Source organism: Cebus imitator, unplaced genomic scaffold (assembly GCF_001604975.1).
Source record: "Cebus imitator isolate Cc_AM_T3 unplaced genomic scaffold, Cebus_imitator-1.0 Scaffold883, whole genome shotgun sequence".
Lineage (NCBI taxonomy): Eukaryota > Metazoa > Chordata > Mammalia > Primates > Cebidae > Cebus > Cebus imitator.
This window is the reverse complement of record NW_016108198.1, coordinates 134,684-144,579: the sequence shown is the minus strand read 5'-3', so window position 1 is coordinate 144,579 and position 9,896 is coordinate 134,684. Positions and strand designations below refer to the sequence as shown.

The window sequence follows — 9,896 nt, the reverse complement described above, 5'->3', positions numbered from 1 at the left end:
CCCTGGGGGCCTCCTCCAAGGAGCAGGTGCTTCAATGTCCTCTAGTGCCCACGTGCAGGGCAGGGTGGAGGAGGAAGTGGAACCCAGCCCATGCTTCTGCCCCCACCTTGGCACCCCAAGGTTTCCTCTCAGGCAAAAAGGAGCATACGAAGTGAGCCCGTCTGCACAGGTGGCTGGGATGTGTTCGTCTTCCACACGGAGGCAAGTGCTGGGGATGAGGATGAACGCCTCCACCAGTCCCAGCTCTGACACTGCCTTGCTGAGTCACCCATCAGCCCTAATGCTTCCTGGAGGAGGAGACAAGCAGACAGGGTGCCCCAGAGAAGAGCTGTGTCACCAAAGGCCAGGCCACCCATCTCTGGGTCACACTTGGCCACGCTTTGTTTTTGGCTTCAGTTTGTTTACTGAACAGAAGGGAGAAGAGCACTGTTAACACTCCCCACCCTGGGCTGGGGTAAGGGCAGCGGACACTGACTCAGATCGGGAAGTGGCCCTCACTGTATAGAGTCTGTGGCTGGGGAGCAAAGTGGCACTGAGACTTGCCCGAAGTCACATCAGAGAACTGGGGTGACTTTCTCACTCCCTGACCCCAACCTGCTTTTCCATTTGTAGAACGCACACTGGCTGTAGCAGCTGGGGGAGCCAGGGCTGGCTGCAACTTGGCCTCCTGCAGCGGTGAGCTGAGGGTTATGCTGGACCCGCCAGAGGTCAGGTGACAGCTGCTTCCCCTTTCAGGCTTGGGAGGGAGTTGCTTGAGTGTATATTCTCAGTGGGCTAAATATGACACGAGAGCTCAGCTCTCCAGGCAGCCCCTTCCTCCTTGTCACATCAAGGCACTTTCAGAGGCTGCTGGACTCCAACTGGGGCTCTGCCACTGCATCACCTCCGCTGTGCTGGCTCACCTCTTCCAAGGGTGTGGAAGCAAACCCAGGTCAGGCTGTGAGTGGTGCCTAGCACCCAGCCAGAGCCAGGTACCTGGCAGCTATTATTATGAGCCCAACTACAGCAGGAGAACACACGTTGTGTGACGTTCAGCCGCGGACTGGCGTTGGGCACCTCCCCATACTCTGAGAATGCTATTTGGAGAAACCCTTCTCCATCGTCTCAGTCACTTCTGGGTGCAGGAAGCGGCTGGCCAACCGTTCGATGTCGTCCAGCGTCAGTCGGCTCAGGGACCTCTCGTAATCCTGGGGAGAGAAAGGCAGGAAGATTCAGCGGCTGGCAGTAGGGGGCTGGGAGCAGCTGGGCCTGGAGAGGATGTCCAGGGTTGCCCTTCTCACCCTCTGTAGCTGTTCCAGGACCCTGCTGGCATCTGCCGCGCTGAAGTGACGGGCCAAGACTTTGGAGATCAGCTGCCAGACATGTGGGGGTGGGGAGTCGGCCAGTCTCCGGCCAGTGCCTTCTAGTAGCACCTTCTCCAGGGGTTTGACCACTAGGTTGAGCTTGGAGTTGGGCCCGATGCTATAATCCGAGAGTCGTTTCCCATCTGCCAAAGACAGCTCGATGAGTTCCTCCCTGCCGCCGTGGGGGTGCCCCAGGACGTGAGGCCGCCTCGGGCGGCGGGAGCGGAGCGATGCGACATTCGGCTGTGCAGCATGCGGTCGCCTCCCCTGCAGTCAAGTGGCGCTGGGCGCCGGCACCCCGACCCGTCACACGGCTGCTGAGGCGGCCGGAGCACCCCAGCCCCGCTTCCTGCGGGGCTCCCTGGGCGTCTCCTCTCCCTGGGTACCTGCCAGGGCCTTGCCCTTGAAGAGCAGCCGCTGCTGGCGCACGGGGACGTTCAGCTTCTCTGAGACCAGCTGCTTCAGCGTGGACACCAGCTCGTCCTCCGGCACCTGGCCGCGCCGAGGGTGGGAGGCAGGGGTTGAGCCCACGGCCCTCGGGCGGCGAAGCCCACGCGTCCGCTACCTAGGGCAGCTCTCTCGGCTACCAGCCCCCGGCCCGGCCGCCCCGTGCCCGCCCTCGGCCCTGCCGGTCCTCCTGCCAGAGCTGGCGACTGACGGGCCCGGCGGCCCGGCCCGGGGACCCTACCTGCAGGCTGCACTCGCGGCCCTGCAGCGCCTTCACCGTCAGCTGCATGGCGGCCGCGGCGGCGTCCATTCGGGCGGGCGCGCAGCGCAACCACCCCCCGCCGCGCGCCGCCGCCCCGGGCGCGCGCCGGATCCGCCCGCCGCCGCCGGAAGCAGCGGGAGGGGCGCGCCCGCCGCCCGCGCTTCCCGGCCCCGCCCTCCTGCCCCGTTCAGGCCCCATCCACGCCCCCCGGCCCAATTGCGCCCCGGGAGGAGGAGTCCCCCTGGGGTCCCGCCTCGCAAACGCGCAGCGACTGCCCTAGCCGGCGGACCCTTCCCAAAGCCACAGTGCGGGGGATCTGGGAGCTAGAACCAGTCGGGCCAGGTTGGCGTCATCTAGGAGCTGGGGCATGGAGAAGGAAGGGCCAGGAGGTACGCTCACCCCCGCGGATGGCCTGGACCACCCCACGTGTCCTGACTGCTGGCGGAGCCGGGCCCTGCAAACCCACAGACGGCCCGCCCCCACCCCCTGCCCCCTGGGTTTCTGCCTCCTCCTTTCTGGTCTGGCTGCAAAACACCCCACCGATCTTGAGAGCGGGCAGGGGAGCCAGGCCTCTACTCTCATCCTCCACCTCTCCCAGAGTGTGGATACGCCCGGGGAGGGCTGATAGAGAAAGCCTGTGCAGGGGTCACCGTGTCACCCAAGCTGGTCCTACACCCTGGTCCACACCTACCCAGCACACTCTACCCCCAAGCCTAGGCACCAAACGGCAAAGATTGGAAGGGACCCAAGCTTGCCTTTGTCTTTTATTGAAATATATTTTCTGGGCAGTGCCCACCTACCTAACTCAGCATGGCCTCCTTGGCACTGAAAGCTGGAGAATAAGAAAATCAGTAAAAAAAATAAGCCTGGATTTTTCTGAGTGCATAGAGCGTGAGAACTAAAGGCCTTTGGTACACAAGAACTCTGGGGACGGTAGGTGGAGTGTGGGGGCTGGGGCTGACGAAAGCTTGACCCAGAGGCCTCAGGGAACTGGGAACAGGCTGCTGTAGATGAAGTGGCCGATGACCAAGGCCAGCATCTCGGAGGTGCCGCTCAGTGCCACAATGAAGGGGGCCTGGGAGGCATAGTCAGCCTGAAGGCGGCGGAGGGATAGCTGTAGCATGGCCAAGGCCAGCAGGCTGTTCTGCACCCCTACCTCAATGCTGACTGTCCGCCGCTGGGCAACTGGCAGCCTCAGACACGTGGCCAAACAGTAGCCCACCAACAGGCCAACCAGGGGCACCGTGATACCCACAAGCACAATGGGTAGCCTGACGCCTGCCAGGATGAAGACCCCCATGCGATAGGCCAGGAAGAGGCCACCCAGGAGGAGCACAAAACTGAAGGGCTTGATGACCTGCAGCAGCAGCTGGGAGAACTTGGGGAGCTTGGACTTGATGAGCACGCCCACTGCTATGGGGATGGCAATGAACAGCAGGGTCCCCAGGATCTTGGAGATGGGCACGTGGAGTGTTTCATGGACACTGAGCAGGCGGCTGTAGATGGCTGAAGACAGTGGCAAGAAACCAGTGGCAGCCACTGTGGAGATGAAAGTCATGGAGATGGCCAGGGTGACATCCCCTCCAAGAAGGAGGCTGAAGAGGTAGCTCCCCCCGCCACCAGGCGACGAGCAGGTGATGATGAGGCCCAGAGCGAGGGCCTTGGGCAGCATGAAGACCTTGGCCATGAGGAAAGCATATAAGGGCATGACCAGAAACTGGCCCAGGAGGCCCAGCAGCATGGGCTGGGGGCTCTGCATGAGCCCCTTCAGAACCTCAAGTTCCACTTTGCACCCAAACGAACACTTATTGACAAAGATAAGAGGCAGGAGCAGGTAGAGTATTGGGTTTTCCGAGAAGTGGGCCAGGTTGGCACTGAGGGCAGCAGGGGTGTCTTCAGCAGGTGAGACCTTGATGCAGAAATCTCTCCGCTCCTCGATCACTGTGGGCGGGGCCTCATGGGCGACCACAAGCTGGATGTGGAGTGGGGCCAGCCCAGCCAGGCCGGAGTGGATGCTCACCACAAAGCCGCCCCCACCTCCCCAGGTTATGGCACTCACATTCTTGATGGTCAGCACCTCTGTATCCAGGGATGTGACCCTCAGGGTGGGGCTGGGTCCTGTCCCATTGGCGTGGCCTGGGTACTGGCTAGAGATCACGATGATGCCCTCACTCTCCTCAGGAAATTCAAACTCCATCACAGAGCCATCTCCGATGCTCAAGTAGCGGCCCCCAGTCAATGGCACAGTGTGGCCCACAGTGGTGCTGAGGCTGGTGCTGGCTGTCCCTCGGGCCCCCCATGGCAGGCTGATGAGCAGCAGGGCAGCTCTGAGCATGTCTGCGGGACCTGTGCCACCACCCCTGCCTCCCAGCCCAGGCCACTGCTGAGAGCTCTCCCTGCCCTGCATTAATACCATGGCTCTTCCTGGAGGACGGATGGCCTGCCCAGGCTCTCTGTGGCTTAGGAGAGCATCCCCACTGGTGCTGTTAGGTTGTCCTGAGAAGGGTTCATGGGTGGGTCCTGGTCCCGTGCTGCCTTCCTTGATGGCAGGGTTCTCCCTGAGGAGGTAAGGGACACAGAGAGGTGGCTGGTGAGGGCACGCAGTCAAGAACCCAGAAGCATGGGGATCTGGAAGCCCACGCTAAGAGTAAAACTCAGCAGGGACCCTTGCCCCACGCTCAGGAATGAAGAGGCAATGCCTAGTGTTGGCCCTTGAGTGCCATTCGGCTGTGGCTCCCTGGACCACTCTACCTGCCCCTGCAGTGCCTCGATGAGGGTTCTGCTGGGGACGGGTCCTCCCTCCCCAGGGAAGTTAACAGAAGGGGCAGCAGGAGTGGGTCAGAGCCACATGTCTAATGGGGTGTTTCTCCTCCTTTTGTCAGTGCTCCCACTGGTCCCAGAATGTGAGCTCACAGAGCCACTGTGTTACATCCAGGGCTCCTCCCTGTGCCCACATGCACCCCTACCAGAGCCTCAAACTCCCAGTGGAGCTATGAGTGTTTCTAGGGACCAGCAGCACCTCCCTCAACTTCTCAATGTGGACAGTGACCACCGTAGTGTCACATCGCCTGCTAGAACTGGGGCAACCAGGAAGGGGCCACAGCAGGTTAAAATGCACTGTTTTGTCCCAGTCCTCTGTAGATCCTATCAGTCTTTAGCCCTGGTCTCCTGTCATTTGAGCCTGGGGTGAGGTGGAAGTAGGGAGCAGAGATTAGGTTAAGTCACAAGTTCATACCTAGGAGCCTCCCCTATCCCTAGCTCAGGATCATATGGCCTCTGCTGGCTTGAAGTTTGGGTCACTTACCCTGGAGGCCTTGGTCCAGCCATGCGTCTTACCTCTGAAGAGGGAGGCAGGAAAACCAGTGGGGTGGGAGAAGCAAAGTAGAGGGGCAAAGATGAAGGCAGCAGGACTATAGCCACCACGGTGGCATGAATCAGTACAGGAGGGAAAGGTTAGGGGCCATCCAACCGCATGCCCCATCCCTCCAGAAGGGCTGTCGGCTTTGAGTCACTGCAAGAGGGGTTTGGCTGAGATCCCACACCATTTCTGCTTGAGGGGCCGACAGAGTTTGAGCAGATGCACCCACAAGGCAGGGGAGGGAGTCCTGGCCCGGATGGATGCTCTTTGCACATCGGCCATGTGTTCGGGGTAACTGGCAGCGCTGACACGGGCTCCTCCCTACCTGGGAGTCCGGAAGTAGTCGGACGGGTCGCTAGCAGAGCTTGGGTGCGAACCTGGGAGGGAGGAAAGGAAGAGCACGCCGCCGTCCCACAGCCGGCGACCCGCTCGGGCCGTCTCGAGGTCTGGGGGGACCCTTACGCCATTCCTGGGCCCTGCGGCTGCGCCAGGCCTCGCGAACGCGCGGCGGCGGTGGCGGCCCTTCCCTGACAGGCCCGGCCGGGCGCCCGAGTGAGAGATCGTGGAGTGGGGTCGGGGCCAGAGGCCGCCTTCCTTCCGGAGGCTCTCACCTGCCACAGCCACCACGCAGCTCAACTGCAGCGCCGGCCCGGCTGGCAGACGCCCGGGAGCTTGGCCCGTCAGGGCCCCGCCCCGCCGAGGCCCCTCCCTACCCCGCCCCGCCGAGGCCCCGCCCCGCGCGTCAGGATCCCGCCCTCCCTCGGCGTCCCGCTCGACTCCGGCGGCTCGCTGGGCTCCGACCGGATGTGACCTTTCTGGGAGCGACGCGCCGGCGCCGGCGCGAGAGAGCTGGGCTGGCAGCTTCCTGCAGCTGGCCGGTTCCGGGCGCTGCCTGGACCAATCGCTTGACAGTGCATCTGAACCTGTTGTTATCGCTGGCCACATTGCCGCTCAAGGGTGCCCAGCCCTGGAGCCCCAGGCCTGAGTTTGACGGACCTGGACGCCAGGGTCTGTGCGGAGTTCTCCTTTTGTTCAAGCATTAACCGAGCGCCTATTTCTTTTCTTTTTTCTTTTTTTTTTTTTTTTTTTTTGAGACAGAGTTTCGCTCTTGTTACCCAGGCTGGAGTGCAATGGCGCGATCTCGGCTCACCGCAACCTCCTCCTCCCGGGTTCAGGCAATTCTCCTGCCTCAGCCTCCTTAGTAGCTGGGATTACAGGCACGCGCCACCATGCCCAGCTAATTTTTTGTATTTTTAGTAGAGACGGGGTTTCACCATGTTGACCAGGATGGTCTCGATCTGTTGACCTCGTGATCCACCCGCCTCGGCCTCCCAAAGTGCTGGGATTACAGGCTTGAGCCACCGCGCCCGGCCTCTTTTCTTTTTTCTTAGATGGAGTCTCTGTTACCCAGGCTGGAGTGCAGTGGCGCAATCTCGGCTCACTGCAACCTCTGCCTCCCGGGTTTCAGCTATTCTGTTGCCTCAGCCTCCGGAGTAGCTCGGATTACAGCCGCGCACCACCACACCCTGCTAATTTTTGTATTTTTCGGAAAGACGGCGTTTCACCATGGTGGCCAGGTTGGTCTCGAACTCCTGACCTCGTGATCCGCCCACCTCGGCCTCCCTAGGCACTACACCTGGCGAGCGCTCCTTCCTTTCTCCTCCCTCCCTTCCTTCCTTCCCTCCTTCACTATTCTCCTGCCTCAGCCTCCCGAGCAGCTGGAATTACAGTCATGCGCTACCCTGCGCGGCTAATTTCTGTATTTTTAGTAGAGACGGGGTTTCACCATGTTGGTCAGCTAGTCTTGATCTCCTGACCTCAAACAAACCACCTGCCTTGGCTTCCCAAAGTGCTGGGATTACAGGCGTGACCTACCTCACCCAGCCAAAGAATACAATTTTAACTAATTTATTTACATTTAAATTTGTTTTAAAAGTTTATTTAGAGACAGGGTCTGGCTCTGTCTCTAAATAAATAAACTTTTAAAAATGTTTATGAGAATGAAATGTTCATTTCAGGCTGGAGTGCAGTAGTAATCACTGCAGCCTTTAAACCCTGGGCTCAAGCGATCTTCCTGCCCTGAGTAGCTGGGACTACAGGAGCATGCCACCATGCCCAGCTTAAAAAGTTTATTTTTCGCCGGGCGAGGTGGCTCAAGCCTGTAATCCCAGCACTTTGGGAGGCCGAGGCGGGTGGATCACGAGGTCAAGAGATCGAGACCATCCTGGTCAACATGGTGAAATCCCGTCTCTACTAAAAATACAAAAAATCAGCTGGGCATGGTGGTGCATGCCTGTAATCCCAGCTATTCAGGAGGCTGAGGCAGGAGAATTGCCTGAACCCAGGAGGCGGAGGTTGTGGTGAGCCGAGATCGCGCCATTGCACTCCAGCCTGGGTAACAAGGGCGAAACTCCGTCTCAAAAAAAAAATAAAAAAAAGTTGATTTTTGTGTGTGTTTTACAAAGTTCAAGTTAGTATGTGCACGTGATATGAGCAAATATACACATGCTGAGAGTTCTTAAAAGGGTTTGATGTGTGGATGATTGAGGCATCAGTAAGGCAGAAGTGATTTGTGTGTTTGTACTTCTTGTTCTAGAAAGGTTGTTCTGTCCCTTTCAAATAGGGTTGAAGGGTCCTGCTGGAAGTAGGCGGTATTTAGAGCTAAGACAGTTGAGAGAGCTGGATTGCAATTTGGAATACAGCAGTAAGAGTAGGGACCATCTGAGGATGGGGTAAAACTGGCCAGAGGGAGAAGGGAGTCAGCTGGAAAAGCCAAAGAAGGAAAACCAAAAAGCTGTGTCCTTCTTGGAGGGAACTCGCCTGTGCTCTTGGGCCTGCCTGATGCTGTCAGTGAAATCACCTGGACCTAGCCACTTGGCAGCCACCAATTCTTGTTTTTGCCAGGGGTCGAGGAGAGCAAATGCAGTCAGAAGACTGCTGTTTGTTATTGTCAATCACTTCAGCCTTCCCTGAACAGCCCGAGTGGGCAGGTGGGATATCTGACATGAAGAATTTGGTGGCTTTGCAGGAAAAGGGAATAGCTAAATTAAAGGTCAGAATGTTTGTAGTTGGTTTATGGAATCAGTCATTTGCCCCAGGGTGCGGTGGCTCACGCCTGTTATCAGCACTTTGGGAGGCCGAGGCAGGTGGATGGCTTGAGCTCAGGAGTTCAAGACCAGTCTGGGCAACATGGCGAAACCCTATCTCTACAAAAAATACAAAAATTAGCCTGGCATGGTGGTGCGTGCTCCTGCAGTTCCAGCTACTCGGGAGGCTGAGCCTGGGGAGATGGAAGCTACAGTGAGCCGATATTGTGCCACTGCATTCCAACCTGGGCAACAAAGTGAGACCTTGTCTCAAAATAATAACAATAATAATAGTTTACTCCAGAAGACGAGGAGGAGGAAGAGGCGAGAATATCTAGTTCCCAAAGAGAAAACAGATGGAACAAATGATAGCAACAGCTGAAACACCATAAACATATATCAGATGGACGCCTGCCATGTATTATATCATAAAGTCACACTGAGAGGTGTGACACTGAGAGGTGTGTCTACCTCTGCTCTTGAGTCAGGGACCTCCAGAAACAATTTTTTTTGAGACAGAGTCTCACTCTATTGCTCAGGCTAGAGTGCAGTGTCTCAATCGTGGCTCACTGCAACCTCCACCTCCCGGGTTCAAGCGATTCTCTTACCTCAGCCTCCCAAGTAGCTGGGATTACAGGTATGTACCACCACACCTGGCTAATTTTTGTATTTTCAGTAGAGATAGAGTTTCACCATGTTGGCCAGGCAAGTCTCAAACTCCTGACCTCAGGTAATCCACCCACCTCAACCTCCCAAACTGCTAGGATTACAGGTGTGAGCCACCGCGCCTGGCCCATCAACAGTATTTTATAAATAAGGAGGCCAGGAAAGGTGGCTCACGCCTGTAATCCCAGCATTTTGGGAGGCTAGGCAGGAAGATTGCTTGAGCCTAAGAGTTTTAGACCAGCCTGGGCATCATGGGAAGACCCTATTCTACATAAACAGATTTTTTAAAATGTAGAAAGACATGGAAGGCATATGCTAGTATGAGGTGCACTGAGTATCCACAGGAAGTGTAATGACAGTGTTATTTTTGCCTGCCCAGCGTCAGGTTGCAGCACCTTCACTTTCTTTGGAAGAACCATCCCTCCTCCACTCTCAGTACACATGGTTTGCATGTGGGTGACCCCAACGCTGGGCCCTGGAGTGGGCACATAACCAGGTGTAAGCACCAGCCACTCTGACTGATGCAAACATAATGCCATAATCCAGCCTGGACCAGTGACAGTCAGTCCCCAGGGACCTGTACTGAACTATTCGGCATGTCATCCTAAGTCACAGAGAGGGAGACTAAAAGAAAATGATATTGATTTGGAATGGGTATTGCAATGGGAGTGTGTGTGCCATAGTAAACTATGTGTTTATTCAGGGACGTAAAGGGAGACAAAGGGTTTTTGTTG

The 9,896-nt window shown here is 57.4% G+C and overlaps 2 protein-coding genes across 6 annotated transcripts; both read right to left on the bottom strand.

The window, feature by feature from the left end:
• Window positions 1–6: 6 nt before the first annotated feature.
• Window positions 7–2,140, bottom strand: UBL4A (ubiquitin like 4A). The gene is made up of 4 exons (XM_017520784.2): window positions 2,032–2,140; window positions 1,730–1,835; window positions 1,281–1,486; window positions 7–1,187 (listed from the first exon to the last, which is right to left on the bottom strand). Exons 1-4 carry the CDS (start codon window positions 2,098–2,100, stop codon window positions 1,077–1,079), a joined length of 492 nt encoding a protein of 163 aa, XP_017376273.1. The 5' UTR covers window positions 2,101–2,140; the 3' UTR covers window positions 7–1,076.
• A 663-nt stretch (window positions 2,141–2,803) lies between these two features.
• SLC10A3 (solute carrier family 10 member 3) lies at window positions 2,804–6,112 on the bottom strand. Of its 5 annotated transcripts, XM_017520781.2 has the most exons (3): window positions 6,022–6,112; window positions 5,736–5,787; window positions 2,804–4,610 (listed from the first exon to the last, which is right to left on the bottom strand). In XM_017520781.2, exon 3 carries the CDS (start codon window positions 4,466–4,468, stop codon window positions 3,035–3,037), a length of 1,434 nt encoding a protein of 477 aa, XP_017376270.1. In that variant the 5' UTR covers window positions 4,469–4,610; window positions 5,736–5,787; window positions 6,022–6,112; the 3' UTR covers window positions 2,804–3,034. The 5 variants fall into 5 exon arrangements, with proteins under 5 accessions (XP_017376270.1, XP_037591594.1, XP_017376271.1 ...); XM_037735666.1 differs by lacking the exon at window positions 5,736–5,787; XM_017520782.2 differs by lacking the exons at window positions 5,736–5,787; window positions 6,022–6,112 and adding an exon at window positions 5,788–6,015.
• Between the last annotated feature and the right edge of the window lie 3,784 nt (window positions 6,113–9,896).